This window comes from Etheostoma spectabile, chromosome 9, assembly GCF_008692095.1.
Source record: "Etheostoma spectabile isolate EspeVRDwgs_2016 chromosome 9, UIUC_Espe_1.0, whole genome shotgun sequence".
Lineage (NCBI taxonomy): Eukaryota > Metazoa > Chordata > Actinopteri > Perciformes > Percidae > Etheostoma > Etheostoma spectabile.
The window spans coordinates 21,555,417-21,576,002 of record NC_045741.1 but is presented as its reverse complement, the minus strand read 5'-3'; the positions used below and the strand labels follow the sequence as shown (position 1 = coordinate 21,576,002).

General features: G+C 39.6%; 2 protein-coding genes and 1 long non-coding RNA gene across 8 annotated transcripts in view; 1 reads left to right on the top strand and 2 right to left on the bottom strand.

The window, feature by feature from the left end:
- The window catches only part of cers1 (ceramide synthase 1), a 23,042-nt gene extending 14,783 nt beyond the window's left edge, over positions 1-8,259 (top strand). The window contains exons 2-7 of the mRNA XM_032525158.1: positions 1,504-1,663; positions 3,644-3,824; positions 4,181-4,342; positions 4,477-4,624; positions 4,762-4,925; positions 7,031-8,259. Coding sequence (XP_032381049.1) covers positions 1,504-1,663; positions 3,644-3,824; positions 4,181-4,342; positions 4,477-4,624; positions 4,762-4,925; positions 7,031-7,073 — 858 coding nt within the window. The 3' untranslated portion in view covers positions 7,074-8,259. The remainder of the gene's footprint in view (positions 1-1,503; positions 1,664-3,643; positions 3,825-4,180; positions 4,343-4,476; positions 4,625-4,761; positions 4,926-7,030) is intronic.
- Positions 1-20,586, bottom strand: part of LOC116695102 (uncharacterized) — a 31,016-nt gene that overhangs the window by 6,021 nt on the left and 4,409 nt on the right. For both annotated transcript variants that reach the window (XR_004333354.1, XR_004333355.1), the window contains one exon: positions 10,457-10,949. This is a non-coding gene — a long non-coding RNA (uncharacterized LOC116695102). The remainder of the gene's footprint in view (positions 1-10,456; positions 10,950-20,586) is intronic.
- Positions 11,296-20,586, bottom strand: part of ncln (nicalin) — an 11,713-nt gene continuing 2,422 nt past the window's right edge. The window contains exons 3-15 of one of the 5 annotated variants that reach the window (XM_032525156.1): positions 19,296-19,440; positions 19,005-19,099; positions 18,047-18,127; positions 17,691-17,794; positions 16,843-16,931; positions 16,181-16,320; positions 15,485-15,663; positions 14,821-14,908; positions 14,691-14,729; positions 14,237-14,400; positions 14,036-14,089; positions 13,686-13,764; positions 11,296-12,642 (exon numbers count right to left, since the gene is read on the bottom strand). In XM_032525156.1, coding sequence (XP_032381047.1) covers positions 12,580-12,642; positions 13,686-13,764; positions 14,036-14,089; positions 14,237-14,400; positions 14,691-14,729; positions 14,821-14,908; positions 15,485-15,663; positions 16,181-16,320; positions 16,843-16,931; positions 17,691-17,794; positions 18,047-18,127; positions 19,005-19,099; positions 19,296-19,440 — 1,320 coding nt within the window. In that variant the 3' untranslated portion in view covers positions 11,296-12,579. Of the gene's footprint in view, positions 12,643-13,685; positions 13,765-14,035; positions 14,090-14,236; positions 14,401-14,690; positions 14,730-14,820; positions 14,909-15,436; positions 15,664-16,180; positions 16,321-16,842; positions 16,932-17,690; positions 17,795-18,046; positions 18,128-19,004; positions 19,100-19,295; positions 19,441-20,586 lie in introns of all 5 variants that reach the window. The other 4 variants (XM_032525154.1, XM_032525152.1, XM_032525153.1 and 1 more) reach the window with 4 other exon arrangements.

Sequence of the window (20,586 nt, the reverse complement as noted above, 5' to 3'; positions counted from 1 at the left end):
GTGTGTGTGTGTGTGTTTGTGTTTGTGAGGCGGTGGGTTTGGTTTCCTGTCTCGGCACACTGAACACCTGCCTGGCGAACTGATGGACCTGTCTTACGCATTTTAGCTGACATTCTGCACGTCTTTGTTCCTCCGTGATTATGATTCAGAGTTTCTACTGTAACAATAGAGATAGAGGCTGGAGGGAGAGAGAGACAAGGCAAGGAAAAAGGTGGAAGTGAGGAGGCAGCAACATTAAGTAGAGGACAGAGGGAGGAAGCCTTCTCTCTCCCACTTCCACTATTTCTGCCCACACAGCAAACTATAAGCACACATGTGAAAGACATGTTTCTGTGGACAGACAGTCACATGGCTGTATGTATGTATGTATGTATGTATGTATGTATGTATGTATGTATGTACACTACCGGTCAAAAGTTTGGGGTCACTTACAAATTTCCATGCCACTCCATTATAGACATAATACCAGCTGATCTGAGTGGGTGGCTGATCTTTAATGCAATATCTACATTGCCCATTATCAGCAACCATTGATCCAATGTTCCAGAGGCACATTCTGTTTACTAATCTGATATCATTTTAAAAAACTAACTGAGAAAACACTGGAGAATCCTTTTGCAATTATGTAAGCACATAACGTAATTTGAAAACTGCTGACCGGGTTAAAGAAAACAATGCAACTGACCTCAGCTGGTATTCTGTCTATAATGGAGTGCAATGGAAATTTCTAAGTGACCCCAAACTTTTGACCGGTAGTGTATGTGTGTATGTATGTATGTATGAACTGTTGCTTATTGATGAAGGTGTGTGTGTGTGCGTGTGTGTGTCAGAAAGACAGCATATGTCATTTGAGTTATATGCATATGTAACAGTCTCTGCCCAAAAGCGACTCTGCCTAATTTGGCATCTAAAGAAACATCTTGACACTGTCGGTAGTGCTGGCAACAGGCCAATAGTCATCTTCCATCGTATTAGTGTCATCTTACACTATCGATTTCTCAGTGTAAACCACTATATAAACTAGAGGTGGTTGACTTGAGTTAATATTTCCTGCAAAAATCCATTGGTTTGAACTTTGTGCACATTAACTCTGTATTTCACGTGATGCGTGTGTGGTAGTTCAACTGTGTACACTACCCACTTAATGTCTTCATTCTAGCTTCCTTTTAGGCTCATTTGTTTTCTGCACCCAGAGTGCTTTGCAAAAAGCAAACAAAGACGAATGATTTCAGCTCAAAAGCTACACTTGTGCATTAAAAGACATTAAAGAACACGTGGCGAATTCCTTGCTTCAGCACATTGAATTAAGAGCCATTGTATTGAATTTCACAATTCTGTAAAAGAACACCATCTAAATTAATCAGTTGTATCTAAAGGACCTCCCAGCAGCTCACCCAGCCGCATGCTTAAAGAAGCAGCATTTTAATGAATTCTGAGTGTGACTTCCTCACACCTCCTCTCCTCTGTCTGACTGTGGTTCTTCTCTCTGCTCTGTCCCTGCAGCCTCTAGCACAGTGGTGCAGGCTGCTGCCCAAAGATGCTGCCAAGATGCCAGAGAGCGCGTGGAAGCTGGTCTTCTACACAATGTCCTGGTCATACAGCACCTACCTGCTCTTCTTCACCTCCTACTCCTTTTTCCATGACCCGCCCTCTGTCTTCTACAGTAAGATAGTGTGAACACATAACGTAATGTAGAGGTCATTTATTTAGCAGTTTGTGTTCCAGTCCTCTTAGCGATCTGTTAATTGAATGACTCTGCTCCTGATCCCTTTTAATGGTTTAAATAATTTGTCAGTATTCAATATGTTGATTTAAAATTAGATTACTGAATTCTCTGAAGTTTTGAAGCCAGTACATACTAGATCAAAATTGACCTCGGAAAAAGCATGGTTTATAGTAACTTTAATTGAGCCATTTTCTCATTAGAATTTGCTTTGGGTAAAAGCGTCAGCTAAATTACAAAAAATGTCATTTTCCTACCTAACCTCTTAAGGAGCTGAAATCTTTTTAATCTAATGAAACAGCAAGCAGCACGTCCTAATCCTATAGAGACTCTGTGGGGGTTAAATGTCTCGTTGAGTATTCAAATAGAGAGGTATTTATAGCAGTGCATAGTAGATAACAAAGAAAACAGGAACTTGCTGCAAACCAGTTTTCAACTGAGTCAGGCCCGTTTAGCATTGTAATGTAATGTTACTTTTTAACTTTCCTGTATAATAAATATGAATGAATGACTGAATATATTCATGCATATTCTGAGCCTTGAATTGAATCACTTATTTTGTGTTATTAATTAAAAAAAAAAAAATCAAAAGTAATTGATTAATTTATAGTAATCAAAAGGACATAAATTATATACCAACAAACCTAAATCAATGTTTTATGCAAGAATACATTAAGTTTTGCCCCTACACTTATCTTCATTATAGCACCTAATGGATGACTATCACTACCAATGTAGGATAGACGCGTAAGGGGGATTCCACTTAAAATCCAGCAATGTCTTTTATAGTCTCTCTACCTCCTCCATCAGACATGGAAGTGTCAGGGCTTCAATCAAACTCCATCACTCTTAGTGGAGCTGCATCACCTCTAATAGCTGCCAGTCTGAGATGGTGTACAGAAGCAGTGTACCACAATGTGACTGCTCAGGGGGGGGCGATGGCAAGAGAGAGAGAGAGAGAGAGAGAGAGAAAAAGAGAGAGAGAGAGCGATAGCCCAAAACAGAAGAATTTATTTGCAGATTAAGGAGAAATCACAGACACAGTGGCAGACGAGAAAAGGGGTCTGTATTCTGATGAGAAAGGAGGGGGTAAAAAGCCTCAGTCTCCCAGGAAAATATAAAAGTCTCCAGTTCCCATGCCTCGCCTTGGCAGCTCTGTTGTGATCCATCTAGCAGCCTCCTCCTCAATGTTTAATGACGGAAGGTCCAATCAATAAACATTACACACGGCCCAAACATAACCCCATCCCACCAGAGACATACCTTACTCAAACATCGGAGGAGAACATTTCCGTTACTTTAGAAACTTTACTTTAATTCCCCCGAGGTTAAACCTGATCCGCCCGAACCTCCTCCACATCTGGGATCCTTCCCAGAAGTCACTGCATATAGCTCAGGATCTGGACATATTAGGAATACAAATGGGTACACAGTCTATGTGTGCATAAAACAATCATCCTTCAGTGTCTACAACATATCTCATCATAAAAACACAGAATCATTTTCTAATTTAATCCGCAGTGTTTGAGTTTTGTGAGACAATGAGTCTTGTCGTCTACACACTAAGACCTCCCCCACGTTTGTTTGCAGTAGTGGGTCTGGAGTCAAAACTTCTGTTGGCTTTCAACTGTGATAGTTGTGATACAGTCACTACCTTCTGTTTTACTGTGTGAGTCAAAAAATCTGAGACACTCAACATGAAAACAGATCAAAAGAAGAGATGCACTTACAATACATATGAGAAAGCTCACAGAGTGCACCCCTTTCTGCCAAAGGCTGCATAACGCTCTACATGAATGTTAATACAAAATGTTTCATTTCTAATCTGCATCTGAATTAAGTTGGTTTTAAAGTAAAAGCTAACCTCCTTAATGTGCTCTGTGTGTCTCAGCCTGTGACCTCTCCTCACTTTTCCTCCAGACTGGAAGAGTGGTATGTCAGTGCCTACAGACATCGCCATAGCCTACCTGATCCAGGGCAGCTTCTACGGCCACTCCATCTATGCTACGGTCTACATGGACGTGTGGAGGAAGGACTCAGCTGTCATGGTGGTGCACCACATCATCACGCTGGCACTCATTAGTTTTTCCTACGCCTTTAGGTACATTTGTTAAGCCTAAAAAGAGCTATGGTTGACCCTTTTCATTTTTATTAAGCATAAAGTGCCCTACAGGATCATTCAGTTTATGTTATATTACTACATCATCAGCATAGATGCAATCATACAGAATATGTGATAAATTAAACTTTGGTCATTGTTGTCCATTAATATGTGTTCAGCTCCCAAATGGCAGGCAAAATAGATCAAAAATAAATTGACTTGGTTGATTAATTGTAAATGTTTCTGGTTGGACCACCCAAACATTTGCATTGGCAGATGCCTGCTTGTAATGGACTTGTATTAGAAATAAGATGAAATATATACACATACTGTACCGTGTGTTCCCTGGCCCTCAGATACCACAACGTAGGGATTCTGGTGTTGTTCCTCCACGACATCAATGACATTCAGCTGGAGTTCACCAAGCTCAACATCTACCTGAAGTCCAGAGGAGAAGGCTATCACCTGCTCAACGACGTGCTGTCCAACATGGGCTCTGTTAGCTTTAGCATCACCTGGTGAGGTTCAACACGCGCGCGCACGCACGCACGCACGCACGCACGCACGCACGCACGCACGCACGCACGCACGCACACACACACACACTTGATCTGCCCATGAGTAGACATTCATTGCTGTTGTGTTCTCTCAGGTTCTGGTTCCGTCTTTACTGGTTCCCTCTGAAAGTGCTGTACGCCACATGTGTGTCCAGCCTCCAGTCTGTCCCCAACATCCCTTTCTACTTCTTCTTCAACACTCTTCTCCTGGCACTGCTGCTCATGAACATCTACTGGTTCTTGGTGAGGAGGACACACAGGTTTCTTAATTCAAACCCATACAGCATTAATGGTCAGTGTTTGTTTTGTCTTAAACTGCCACAGCTATGACACAATCTAACCTCTGTTGTGTGGTTGTTTCTCCCCTGGTCTGTGTGTAGTTCATTGTTGTTTTTGTAGTGAAGGTGCTAAAAGTGAAGGAGGTGAACGACGTCAGGGAGTACGAGGACGAGGAAGGCGACAACGCGGCAGCTGGCCTGCTCAAGGAACCTCAGGCAGAAAACCACGGTGGTGATGATGCTGGACATCACAACTCCGCCCAGGGGTGAGTTAACACCAACAGACTGCGTGTCATTTGAGACCCCAGCGCAGGGTGGAATAATACCACCAGCCAACTGCTGGCAGGTTTTCACTGTAAATGTTGAGTTTAAACCAAACATTTGAAGAATGTCCACATCAAGAAATCATCAGTTGTAAGACAGGTCATTATGTAGATATGAACTACAGTAAGCAGTAGGCTTGTTGCAGTTTGACACCAGCGTAGGTGGTTCTAATCAAGGTTTCTGCAGGGTCTTAAAAAGTGAAAAATTTCAAAATCAAAATTCGCTAAAGTATTGTGTTCTAGGTCTTAAATCATTTTAAACGGGTCTTTATTTCCCTACGTCCATGTAACGCCTCTAGTACTCATTGAAATGGCTTTTCTTTAGTCCGTGGTGTTGTAGTTCTTTCTTTTGATACTCCAGATATAATTCGCTGTATATGTACAGATTATTATTAATCTGTCGCTTTTATTCAATTTAAATTAGATTGTTTACTTTGAAGTACTTTTGTGACTCTGCATTTCGATGTACTTTGACGCGACATAGGTCTTAAATTTGCATTCATAAAGGTCTTAAAAAGTCTTAAATTTGACTTTTTTAAACTTGCAGAAACCCTGTCTACTGCCAATGGCTGACCTAATACCACAAGACAGAGAACTTTACTGAAATAAATATTTCTCGAATACATTTCAAATTTTATGTTATATGCACAAATAGCCGGGTAAACAAAAGAGATTACAGTCACGCTAGCAGCTCTGTGAGACTATACACAGGCACAGTGGTGCTTTGAGCTAAATGCTAACGCCAGCTTGCTAACATGCTCACAATGACAATGCTAACTGATGTTTAGCGGGAATAATATTTACCTTGTTCACCATCTTAGTTTAGCGTGTTAGCATGCTAACATTCGCTCATTAGCATGAACTGAACCAAACACAGCTGAGGTTAATGGAAATAAATATTAGCTGCTAGCGTGGCTGGTATAAACGTGGTCTAACCAGATAATTCAACATGCCAGCGTAGGCTCTAAAAAATAATAAACACGGGCCTCACACCAATTTCCTTACAAAGAGAGGAGGGTTTCTACAAAATATCACAACATGACACAGTCTTGTTTCTGTTGTCAACCAAATTCTGTGTTATACAAAAGCTATGATTCTACATAAAAAGCAGCTTTTTTTGGGAATTATGGCATTAATTTAGGAGTTGGCTGTCAATGCAACTGCCATGAGTTTGATGCCACTTAATAATTCCACCTGTATTACCACTGCTTACAGATCATACATTTCTGTTGTAAAATGGTACACACATAGCACTTCTCAAAGTCAGTTTTGGCAGTTTTGTAGCCAAACAAGTCAGTGTCCTTTTATACCGATCTTAGCAGTTATTATAATAATTACTATGCCTCTACAAAAGGTTTAAGTAGATTTTCTAGAATGATATAGGGATTTTTTAATGAGATGTGTAACGTAATAGGGGTCTCTTCTAATGTGAAAAAAGTACTCAGCACTTTGCAATATTGAGCTTAAAACAAGAAAATGCTAACTCGACTAAAAATAAATTGTGTGCCTTTTTATCTGAACTTACGGATTCATGTCTTTATCTAAGGAGTTGCCTTAGTGTTGACATGTGCACCTCTATCATCTGCTGCTGATTATCATGGGAGCCTTTGACCAGTGAAACTCTGAAGACTGTGAAACTGCCGACATCTCTATCACTTTTTTATTAGTTTGGAATACTCACAGAAAAAAAATGACACTGTCTCTAAACTGTGGTACAATCCGATCACTGTACGACCAAAACGATCTGATAACTCAAGCAGACACTTGCTCCTGAAGTTCAGGTATAGATGCAAAGAGAGCAGGTCTCCCACTGAGCTTGTGTAACTTGCGGCCCTAACCGGTAGATAGGATCAAAGAGCCTGGGACCATATGGAGATGTGATTATGTGGCACTCCTTATCTGCCTGGCCTTGACCACTGCTAATATCCTCTCTGCCTGCTAATGCCTCACATCTGCTGATCACCTCTTCTGACAAGCTTATTCTCTCCTTCCCCATCCTGTCCTTAACTCTCATTACACTGACTCTCTCTGTTGCCTCTCTGTTGTAGAAAGCACGTGCAGAATGGGATCAACAAAAAGAAGCATCTATAGCGGGCTATCCGTCGCCACCACCTGGCACTAGGCTACAACTACAAGCAAAACAAGATGCCCTCCTTGGACGGCTCACACTCAAGGCTGGAGGGAAGAGGGTCACAAAAGAAAAAGGGAAACAAAATAGCAAGTTTTGACCTTTTTGTTTTTTTTAAATTTATTTTACAACATTTCCTTTCATCGCTGTCATTTTGTTTTGTTTTTATTAGAGCACTGTGATGTCATGTCAGGTGACTTTTTGTCTTATTGTTGCTAACTTTACATTTGATAGATTCAGTAGAAAGAAAAAAAACTGTTAGAGTTAGGCTGTGATTGTTACGTACAGTCGGACAGGGTGTCATAATCATCACCGTCACCCTGAACAGCGCCCCAGCGCCCAGATTGCAGTCTGTAGAAATTTAGACCGACGGTAACCATTAGCAACCTGGTAAACAAGCAGCTAATTCTAATAGGGGTGAGCTGTGTTCGCGCTGTCAGTGAAATAATGAATTAATTTCCTCCTTTAACCTCCGTCCAACTTCTCTGACGTCAGACATGAAGAGAAAACGCCAAAAAAAAAAGTCAAATGGGAAACATTGCGTTGTTCTCAGTATCATTTTTCATGGCTGCAGTGATCCAAGAGAGCCGTTCTACCACATGTATTGATTTTCATATCACTGCACAAGTCAGTGGTGGCAACCGCACAGCTTCTGGCGTGCATTAGTTTGATTTGAAAAGTCACACTGGGGTGTGCATGTGTGCGTGTGCGTGTGTGTGTCAGACATTCCAGGATGAATGTAGCCGAATGTTTTAAACTCAAAATCGTTTCACAATATTTCGCCTCTCAGTTTGATTTCTTTTTACATTTTATCTCTTGCACTGATGATCAACAGACATTGGAAATATTTAATTGTATGGAAAAAGCTTTTTTTTGTAGTGTTGCAAAGCATCTGTTGCTGCACTGACATGAAGGCATACAAGCTGGTTGCTGGTTTAATGACAGCAAATAGCTAGAATTGATTGAGCGGGTTTCAGTATCATCCTCATCATTTAATTTGTTTAAACAATATGTTTGACTAACATTTATAACCAGTTTCGTGGGTGGTGATGGCGGCTATCGGGTTCACAGAAAAAATTTAACAATATACAAGAACTTGTGTAATGATAAAGATCTGTAGGATTAAAAAAAAAAAACATTATATATGCACACATTACGGTATTCAGGAATGCATGACATTGAATGATTTTGGAAATATGCTATGAAATTGTCTTACAGACAATGAAGAAAACATCCTCTGGCTACGTAATCCTAATGTCTCTATTAATGTCTAAAATAACCATCCTAAAAGTGATTATTCTTTGAAGCAGCGGGGACTACTGAACATGCATAACGTCGGCTGAAAGTGAAAGCTGAGTGTGATAAACCTTCATGTGGCATTGAAATTTATTTCAGACACACATTAAGGTAAAATTAAAGTTTGTTATGTCCCAGAAATCCCACATATGGAAAGAGTTTTGATATCACCTGTAATTCAAACTCGGTAAATTAAACTACAGTGGAAAGGTTTCCATGGATCCCACTGGTTTACTGTTAGTGGAAACAGCTGCTGCACCTGTAGTAAATAAGGTATATGTCTATTCTTCCTACCTTCTCGATCAAATTCAAGCTGTTGTTTCGATGAACAGCATGCTTGTGCTGCTGGAGCAGGCCGCAGATGTTGTTCTGTTTTAGTTTATCTGTTTGTCTTCCACAGTCCCCACATAAGCACATGTGGGGGGGGGAGTTCAAACTACTTTTAATTTAATATTAAACTATCACTATTATGGCTGTAGTTAAGGTTATCATTGTTGATTTGTTTATGAATTGCTGCTGTTTTTTTGGCTTCCTCTGAGAGCACTGTTGGAATCCCAGTTTAGTCGTCTTCTTCTGCTGCGTACGAGTCTGTGATCGTCTGCTTAGATCAGATATATTTTCTGGGAGAGTTGAATTGTTCATCTACATTACAAACATCTGGATTAAGATCAGATCTGTTCCTTTTAATTTAATTGCTGGCTCACACATTTTACTGTATTCTGATCATTATACATCTGTACTGTAAAAGTAACAGTTTATGAAACATTTTGCTGTGTGTAATAGATCAGACATCCTGTAGCACGGTGTTCTGGCAGGAAGTGACCTCTGCGGTCTTGACTACTCAACTGTGAGTTTGCTGATATTTGTGTGATATGATGAGAGATGTGAAAGTTTGCAGTAAACCCACAAAAACCTGTAACCTGGATTAGGTGTGACTTATCAAGTCTTGTATGGTACAGTGTGCGAAAAGGTGCACCTTCAATCTCTCTCCACACTGTGTCATGCTACAAACAGTCCTGTGATGTGAGACTGAGTAACTACTGCTAGGGGTGGGCGATATGAATGTGAAATGCACCATCAGACAATATTAATTTGCTGTACTGTTTACACCGTAGTGTCATTGTTTCAATGAGCTGTTTTATGGAAATATTGGATTTGATCATTTTGCATCTAAAGTACTTTGTCTTTTCAGGAATTTACATTGATGGATTACCAAAAAACAGCTGCAGCAACTACCAGGTGTACATTAGATCATTTTAGTAATTTTTCTGAAAGTTTATTAAATCATCATGTCTGTAAGTATGATATGAAAGAATTTGTATCCATGTCATCCACCCCTCACTGTTACCCAGATGTGATGAAATCTGAAATTGAAAGGAGAAAAAACATTTTGAAATTGTTTATTTTTCTTCCTGTATTGATGTGGCTGATTTTTATTTAAACGTCCAAAATGTTGGAAACATGTCGCATGTGAAGCTCAGTTCAGTCGGACAACTCTGTTTTTGTACAGATTCGATATTTGACTTCTAGGCGCTGACCTCGTCACTCTCCATTTGCATAGACGAGGATCAGCTCGAAGGAGATCAGGGATCGACAGCGTTTGCTGCTTTACTGATCAGTTCTCAAAGGCAAGATAAAATGCAAACTGAGCAGTAAAAGCCGTCAGATGTTTTGTACTAAATACAACATGCCTGCCTGAACTGCTGCTCACAGGCTTCTCTTTCATTTTGACACAAAGTATCTTCATGAGTGCTTTGATTGTGCCAAAATGTCCACCCAAATTATAAGGCAAGTGTTTGTGGGTGCTGGTGACGAGCGAAGAGGAGAGCTAGTAGAGAACGACAGGCAGAAGAAGCCCTGCAGGTATTTCTTATAAATTGCACTGTAATTTATTATTATTTGTTTATTAGTAGATCAGAATTAAAAAAGGGAATAGAGAATTTGGGAATTTTTACTTTACCTTCTTGGAAGAATCAGTAACTAAAACTCTTAATTTAAAATTGATTTCAACTTTCCATTTTCTGGACCATTGTTGCACTGTAATTGATACAAATTGACCCTTTTTTCTTAAATCTGACCACTTGATAAAGAAATACTTGCTCTTTTGTAATACTATTTTAATACCATTCAGCCAATGTTTTTGTTTGATTTTTTTTTTCCATAAAATAAAACGTGTCAGTAAACAAGAGACTTGCTCCTTGGGATTTCTTTTTTATTTATTTTAATCACACCTGATATCATTTTCATTGCAAAGATCAAGTGTTGTGGATGAGGTTCAGACCAGAGAAGAGTTCAGTTCAGTGCACAAATGAAAACCAACTGCTTTAATAAATTAAAAATGCATATGTACCACACAGTATTTCTCTCATGGTGGTAAATATAAAAAAAGAAAGAAAATCCTGTCATTGTTACCATGGCGACATGTGGGGGTCACAGGTCATGCAGAAAAACATGGGAAATACAAAATGGTAAATAAACACCGTTCACCCACAACAAGGCAAGACCAGGGCAGAGAGAGGGTCAAGGAGACACTGCAGTATTAGCTTTACAAACACCAATATCTCATGAAATATATCTAAGTGTGTTTAAGATATTTCTCCCCATATAATCCAACACCCTTTGCGTTATTGCCTATTTTAAGACATCCGGTGTACAAACACTGCAGTGCTGGCTTGACCAAAATCTTAACAGCTTTAAAAACGGCTGACTAAGTCAAACCACATTGCTGCAGTCCACACGTTTTCTGATAAAAGCAGTAAACGGCGAGTTTTTATCTTGTCACGATGCATTGACTCACACACGTGCTCTGATTAGACAAACATGTTTGTTGGACAAGGCCTTTCTTTATCATGAGTCTCAAAATAAGTTAACAACACCAGCATGACTTTTTTATATATTAAAAAAAGAAGATTTGAGCAGTAAAAATAAGACATCAAGTCACACAGCAACAAACCTTGACTACAGGAAAAAAGTTACACAAAAAGTAAGAGAAAATTTCAAGGTGGAATCTGCTTTAAATTTCCGTAATCTATATTCAACAGGGAGAAAGGGGGAGATTAAACCTAACAATTACTATTTGGCAAAGATTTTTTTTTTGATTCAAGGTAATCAAATGTTTAATAAATTCACTACTGAGGCAATGGAATCACGATAATCTAAACACTAGTTCACATTTCATTTAGGCAACTCGTCTTATCAGTAAACAACATTTGTTGAGTCATTTTCACTGCCCATTTAAAAGGATAAGTTCAGATTTTCTTTTCATGTCTGTCTCAACAAAATACTCATGTGCCCATATATGACATAAATCAAAAGAAAAAAGAAAATCCATTACCAAATGTTTTGATAATTGCTTCATCCTTTAAGCCATCAAAACACAAATAACCAAACATTTTTTATGTGATTTGTTGCAATGTTTTATATTATTGTAAATGTTATGGTAATGAAATTTGATGTCATCTTGATGTCATCTGGGACTCCTGCAATGGGCATTTTGCACTATTTGCTGACATTTTATATTCTAAGCAATCGAACAATTAAAGTGACTCAATGTCTTTATGGAAATGTGAGTACTGTATTTAAGCCGATTGGAAAATGTGAACCTGTCCTTTAGCAACCAGGTTGGGTGACCACATCTCTAGACAAAAGAAATTCTGGGCTAAACTCTGTGTGGTCAGTTTCTCCCTGTAGCTGCCTGAGACTTCACATGGCGTCGATTTGGCACAACGATCACTTGTACGGTATACCGAGAGGAGGAATGAGGAGTGGTCGCTGGACAGAAACATCAGAAATTCACTTTATCTTATCAAGAGCTCAGCAATGAGGACAGATGCTTTGCATTCCTCACGACAGTCAAACAACGAAATATGTCCGACGCGAGGGATTCTTTTTTTAAATGATCGACGAGACATCTGTTCATGAAGACAGGGAGATTGAAAAATGATTCCTGATTATTCTGGTCTGTGAGACCAAATGGATTAAGTTGGCAGCAGGACAGGATCTGACATCATAGTTTGTGGTATCAGGATGAAGGAAATGAAAGGAAGAGATTCTGCTGGTTTGAAACCATCATAAAGACAGAAGCTTGGCCCAGCTTCCATGTTCTTACTGATTAAAGTGTCTTGATTTGAGAAAATAGGTGGGATCGTAAAAAGAAATACGGCGTTGTGCACCTTAATGGATCTTTGCCTTGGGTTGGGTGATTCTACGGACAACACTGTACAGGACTCCGAAGTTCTGTAAGGAACACAAGAAAGAGAGTCCATTTCATGTATCCAGACAAGACCCACAAAACATCTGCACACTCACAAGCCTTATTCGCTGCATCAGTGATTGGTTTTCAAACTTGTCGCTGAGGCCTTAATTAACAACCATCGTGAGGACAAAGGATGCCTGCCCTCCTAGTCTATCTACCAAAAACCCTTATAAACGTCCCTTACCATAAATAATGCCTTAAAGTGCCAACGAACACATTGTCACTTAATTTAAGTTTCCTTCACTGCATTTTGGGGTTTATTTAATACATTTTCTTTTGGCATTCAAGATCACTAATGATAAATGTATTACAGGGCTCTAAAGAAGGCAATGAATACTTCTGCTTATTTAACATTGCGCTTCTGCCGCCTTTCACATGTTTAGTGAGTTAAAGAAATGTTACTATACCTAGTAAGACTACCGTCATGCATTTTCTGTAAAAGAATTGAAGTGCAATGCCTGATTTTTTTTGGCAACTTAGGAGCGGGAGAAACATGTTCACATACCAAACCATCCCCTTTTAAGTTGATATGGCAAACTTGTTAGCAAACATTTGCTCGTTTACACATTCAACAGTTAAGGAGAAACATCATCATTATCGTGAGTTGTGGTTCTGGCTGCCTGTAAGACCAATATTTACGTTAGGTCTATTTTGATCTCCACCAACTCCTGAAGGAAATTTCCAACTCTTTAGCTGTTAAATGCTCCACTATGTTCTGCTAACTGTGTCTGTCTGCTGTTTGGTGCTGAGCAAGTAGCGGAGAGGTTTTTTTTATGTTGTTGTGTATACAGCTGCCTGCTGTGGAAGAAAGTAATGTTATGAGAGCAGTGAGAGTGAATTTACAGACCAAACAGTTACACATTAAACAAAGTATTCAGCTGATATTTGTCTGTAAGTTCATCGCAACAAATTGTTGTTGCTGTAAAACAGCAAGCTTTAAACATCTAAAACCGACAACACATTTATGTAATGTAGTGCATGTCTGAAAGAGGCCACAGACTACTGCATGAACACGGTGACCTACCTGGATAGCGAGATACATCATCCCTAAGTAGGCTGCAATGCAGACTGCCAGCAGCAAGTCAAAAATAGCAGGCTTCACTCTGAGAGGTAGAGAGTGAGTGAGATACAGAGAGATTATTAAAAGAGAAACAGTCAAAAATCATCCTTAACATTATGGGATGGCTGTTTTAATGTTTGGATTTGGTCAGTACTGATAAACGATGAAAGGCTCAAATGCAGTTAACTGAGGACTAATCAAAAGCAGACAATAGCCTCATGATTTTACAGACAGCTGTGAGCTTTTACAAAGCTACAGTAAATCAGCATGAAGTACACTAATGCATCTCAGAAGGGGAGCTCATTACAGCGTACCTGTAAGCATTCATAGTCTGCTTCAACTGGTCGTAGAATACAAACTCTGGATCCCTGAGGACAAGCAGAGTTCAAAGCTGTCACTTTGACATCATGACAAAACATGAATGTACAATACACATGATATCTGCTGTTTATGGAAATATACAGAAAGTACTTATTGTACATTTTGGGCATTGAAGCATCCACCCATTTCTTTACCTTTTGTCAGCTTTGACGTAGTGTCTCTTGACATCCTTGAGGTAGTGTCCGAGGTGATACTCCAGAGTGGACACCACGCTGCTGTCTTTGTCCACCAGCTGAGCGGCTCTGGGCTGCGCTGTGAGCCAGTCCACCACTGCTGATAACTGCTCGTCCTGCACCTGCTGACGCGACAAGACAAAGACTGCATTACACAGGTGTACAGTTTGAGTTGCACACAAAATAACCACCACAGTCTGTGAAGGACAGGACCGGACATACCAGTTTTTTGGAGTAATATAAAAGTTTTGCTTTCAGATTTAACAAAAAAAGAGGTACTGACAGCAATTTCAGAAAACAGTGTCAACACAAATTCTGTCCTGATTAAAACAGTAGAAAATAAGGGACACTTGTTGCTACTCCCGTTTCTTTTAGAGATCTGTTACCACCGTGCCCTCAGAGTTTAGTGACTCACCATCTGTTCAGTGAAGATCTGCAGGTCTCCAGGAGCCCCCTGTGCAGCACAATACACAAACAACAAAAATTTCACATTACAGGCAGAAAGCAGACGCAGTATAAAACATTTTCTCCATCTGTGTGTTTACCTTTTCAGTGAGGTTGTATATGACCCTTGCCAGTGCCTCTGCTACCAGCTTGGTGTTCCTGCTGAGTTTCTTCACATCGACATGAGGCCTGTAAAACAGGAACACAAGTTTGCAGACAGTTAGAAATGGTAGAGAATGCCCAAAACATAAGGAGAGAAACCAGAAACCTTCTGCAGCAAGGGAGAGAGGAAAAACCAATTACAGAGCATCCATTTTCACACAGTTGTGCTGGAATGTAGAACGTTTGACAAAAGAAGACAGAGCAAATATCAAATCAACTGTGAGGTTAAGCAGGAAACTGTAACAGAACCGATAAATGGTTTACTAACAAACAGAGAGACGGGGAGATGGATGGCTACAGGAGCAGGATAAGACAAAGGAATTAAAAGTGGAAATGAGGACAAAAGGTGTTTCTGCCAATCTCAGACAGCATCAAATCTTAAACCCCACACGCTCACTCCACTCACAACACTCTTTTCATGGAAGTTGTATAAAGGGACTTGGTAGCAGAGGAATGGGTCTAGAACACCACCTATGACATGAATAAAAATGACTGGCAGCTAGAATGGGATCTCTTTTTTCTCGATGATTCAGAGACTTGCAGTAATGAACCCACCCAGCAGGGGGCTCTCCCGCTCCATGGCGAGAGGAGGGGGACACTGACCGCACGTCCATGATGCTGGAGCGTTGAGCCAGGCGGTGGGAGGGCAGATGGGACAACGTGAAGGCCGGCAGCCGGCGGATCCCGAAGCGCTCGTGCTCCCAGGCCAGCATGTCGTCGGCCAGGTTGATTTTCTTGTGGACCATAGAGAACTTGACTTCTGGGAACTGACTCGCAGCCACCTGAGAGGAAATGAGAAATATAATTGTAAATTATAGCCTATCATCTATGTGCTGTGGGTTTAACAAGAAAAGTAGAGCAAAACTGATTAAAACTGCTTGTATCAGGAAAAACTAGGAGTAGGCTCCAGGGCATCGGTAAAAGCAGATTTATGTTTTTTACTTTTAATCAAACAACAATTACACCTCTGTACACATCGGTTTGTATTCATTAAGAATAGATTTAGGGTGATGCAGTTCATGTGCTCTGGTTCGCCACATAAAAATGTTGTGAATCAAGAAAGAAGTAAAACTGCTGTTGTGTTACAAAAATATCTGCAGTGTTAAAGGGGGGATAGTGCTGAGTTCGCATGGCCATTTACATTTCTATATAGGTCAAGTGATTATTTATACAGACCTATATATCTTCTTCTAAATAAAAGTGCATTTTAACATGTTTTTGTCCAAGGTTGTAGTAAAAGTCAATCATTTAAGTGACTCAATGATCAGACTGAGGTGTATTGAGCACTGAGGTTCTTACCATCTCCAGCTCTTTAAGTAGAGAATACTGAGGAGTTCCCTCTTTAGGAGGTTTGGACACATGAAGGTGCAAAGAGTCTCCGTTCCCCAGAGTGTCTAGACACAACACAAAGGCTACGTTGTCCTGCAGCAAACTGGAGTCTACGGAGAAAGGGAGGAAAAAAGTATGGACGACAAGGAGAAGTTAATAATTATGTATTAAAATATTGAAAGACAGAGGGTATATAAAAAAAGTGTGGGGGGGGGGACCTGCCATGTTCACAGCGGTGTAACAAATATTGTATGTAGAGAGAAAACAAGGACTGGTTCTAACCAACTATAATAACTGTTGTTATTTTGTTCTGATCTGCTTCAACAAGAAGCATTAAAATGTAATTGTTTGGTTACTTTATAGTGGTGAATTTTCTCAACCATATGAAATTCCAGTTACAGATGTAGTGTATCTTAATGTATCTTTTATCAGACTGGTTTGGGAATGAATTGGTCTTGAATTGTACTGCATTTTCCATTTAAAAGTAATTAAATTTAAAGAATTGTCTTCATTAAGATTTTGAGTATTGTTTTAAAATGTAATCATACTCAGAGAATTGTATATCTAACCAAATCCAGCTGCATAAATACTTACTCCTTTCTGTGAGCAGAAATGTATGAACTGAACAGTACCTGTATGGTCCAGATTGTCCTCCAGCCAACGTTTGGTGCCCTGGTAGTTGAACTTCCCCCCACCAGACACAAAGAACAGCAGGTTGTACCTGAACAAATTTCACAAAAATCACAAAATTAATCAAATCTACAACGACCATCTCCTGACGGGAAACCTGATGGTGGAGGATGTGTGATGATACAATGTATAGACATAGAAAGACTAGAGATAACATTAGGGATTATGATAGGAGTCTGTTGTAAATAAATCATAACGCATACCTTAAAATGACAGACACATCAGGGGAGTGGTGCTGACTTTAACTTACACAGACGACTTTGTCTTCTACAGAACATTTTACAGTAAAGTCCATTCCTTCTTTACTTACCACTCTCTGAAAGAAGTGGATCCTTCCTCTCAGCTATTGTTAAGTACATTTAGACACAAAAATGAGCCTATACCATATTATTGACTGCTTTAAGTGTTTAACACAGTCCAATGTGGTTCCTACTGCCAGCAGAGTGCACAGATAATGTTCAATATAATTCTCAAAAAGCAGTTTGTGCGAGACACTAACCATAACAAATGGGATAGACAAAGACTTTATCGTATGTTCAGATGAACCACTGACGTCAGCCATCAATACTACTTTTTCATTTTACACATTTCATCATATATACAATGTATAAACTGAGTGTGCAGCATAGAGCATCACGGAGGTGTCTGTTTTGATATGAACAAGTAAAATAATCATAATTTGTGCTTTTTTTTGTGCAGCTAAAAATGTATATATACTGCTATTTAAAAGTCATGAGACACAAAATGCTCTATCAACAATTTAAACGTGAGTGCTGTCATCTTTACTCACCCAGCGTGTGTCCTCTTATAGGTGTAAAGTTTTGAGAAGAGACGAGCCAGTTCCAGTAACATGGACACCCCACTGCCGTTTGAGTCTGCTCCGTACGAAAGCCACTGGACAACAACACGCACACACAGGGTCAGATTACTTTCCTGGCATGCTCTCCTTTTACTGACAGTTGTGGTGCATCACAGTGTTATTTCCTGAACTACTAATGTATCCAATTATTAAAAAAACACTGTGTGACTAATCAACTTGGATACTAAATTTAACCAAATCCTGCAGTTTCTTCAGATGCTAAATTCCCTGTAAGTTTTTGAAAAAGTCAGGGCTTATATGTGAGAGAAAAGAAGCAGTGAACATACTGGAGCAACACCAAAGGAGTCGTAGTGAGCAACCACAACAATAGTGGGCAGGTCCTCTCCTCCAACTCCAGCCAGACGACCCTGGTAATAAAAACAGATGAGTGATATAAAACAGAAGCAGAAACAGATTATCTAAAGTGACTAATGTTTAAAGTTTATGGACCAGAGATGTGGAGAGACAAGCTTGTTTGTGAGCCCAACGTGTACGACTGTATATCACTGACAAGGACATAGAGAAGTGTTTTTAGTATTGTATTGCAATCATTTTCAAAAAAATACAAAAACACAAAGTCCAAGTAGGAAGAGGTGCCTTCCAAGATTCATCTCAAGTTAATCCTATCACACGCTGGGGAAAGGAGGGGATGTTTCAACTAGAATCCATTAATTCATGGATCAAAGAGTGAGATTTCCAGGTAACAAGGTAACACAAAACCTGACCGCTGACTGCGGAAAAGTTAAAACACAAGAATGTGTTGCTGCTCTGTTCAACATCGTTCAAAGAGGAAGTGACCACACCTTACCCATATATTTTTTATTGTGGGAGCAAACCGGGATTGACTAAATTGTTTTGTTTTTTAACCTGGGTTGCACAAGCATGAGATTCCGCTGACCCGATGGCACCGTGCGTATTACACTGTCAGGCTGGTAGTGTGCCAGTGCAAAGTTGCAGCGGGTTCAACCTTGCGTCCACAGACCTCAGTCCCCGAATCCCCTGCAGTTTGACTAAAACACATTTTTCTTCTGGTTTTAACACTAAGCTCAACTGTTGGATTCAAACTATCTTCAAACACCATCCAAATACCTTCATGAACTCTTGTAAAAAGAAGACAGAAATACTGTAGCAATCAATTATTGTAAAGAGAAGAATGGCATTCACATGCTCTCACATTGACCATGAATAATCTTTTCCTTGTTAAGGGTGATTTAGGTACAGTTGTCTTCAGATTAAATCTCTCACCTCTAGACTGGTGATGGCCCAGTCACTGATAGCTTTACTCTGAGCTCCACTGGTGACCATCTGGAAGCCGTTGGCTGTGGCCGTATGCAGCAGCACTACAGAATTCAACAGAAAACATAAAATTAGAATTGATCGACTTGCATAGTGCCCCTCCTACATTACCATTTACCAGCTCTGTATAAGATAGGATGACTTCTTTTTTTTTAAATCATAAATGTACATAAAATGTTGTGTATAATGCGGACAGGTAGACAATTTGATTCCAGCAGCAGGTCCAGTCTAAAAGTTTACCTTCGGCTGCTGATAAGGAGCCCTGTGAGGAGGAGGAGGTCAAGGTTTGGGTGTAGATGGACAGCAGCTCATCGTCCTCCATGGCAAAATAGACGGGGACAATGGTCTCAGTGGCCAACATCTCTGGCTCCAACTCCATGAACTGCTACACAGGATAAACAGCATGTTTAACAAGCAAAGACACTCAGCTCTGTTTAGCATGACATGCTGATGGATTAAAACAAAAAGAGGAAATCTGATTAATTCGGTAAACCCTGCACGTTCAGTATTGCTAACATTTTGAGAGAAATGTAAGTAATGGGGGAGAGCTACAGCAGAAAACAGGAAAGAAAATGTATTTAAGTGTATTTTTAGTTTCTAGAATAATTCACCAGAAACTAAATTTTTTACACACACTGCAAATCCAGAGTTTTGTGACAGTCCTCTATACAAACCATTTGTTTTCTTAGATTTGAAAGGTTGAGGGGAAAAAAATAGTAATAGGCAGACAGTACATCAATTATGCATTGGGACACTGCTTGCCTATTCATTCTTTCCACTGATAGATATACTTTAGCAAGGCACTTACCCCAAACAAATACAATCCAAAACAAATAAGCTTACAGTTGACTGTATGAATAGGGAGCAGAATATAATACAGGGTGGCTACTGGTATAAACAAGTTAAATTTAAGACTTTTTAAGACTTTTTAATACCAATTCTAAATGAAATTTAAGACCTATCTTACAGTAATCCTTCCAAGTAAACACAAAATTAACAGTATGGTAAAATGACAATAATTGGTTGAGTTTAAGAACATTGACTTAATGTGTGTAATGCAAGAGCATAACACAAAAATGTATAATGTATAGAAATGTAATTGCTCTCCTAAATTATATTATTACAATATTTTCAGAATATTTGGGTCCGATGAACAAATGGTTATAACATCAAGTGAAATAACATCAAGTGAATATTTAAAAAAAAAACTGTTCCTTTTGAACAAAAAATAAATAAATGCCAATTCCAGCTGCTTTTAAAATGCAAAGATTTGTATATGATTTGTGTGTGTGTGTGTAACAGACACAGAGAGAGAGAGAGACTCAGACGGATGGGTTGCAGTTTGTGGAGGACTCATCATGGACAGAGAGTAGACAGCAGTGTGTTAGAGTGTTTTGCGGTGTGGGAATGTATGCCACAAACTGCTCGTAGGTCAGCTGGCATTGTTGGCTGTAGATTTCCCATCGTAACATCTAGCGTTGTAGCGCTGACATTGTTGCTAGCGGTGGAGAAGAAACTAGCGATGGCGGGT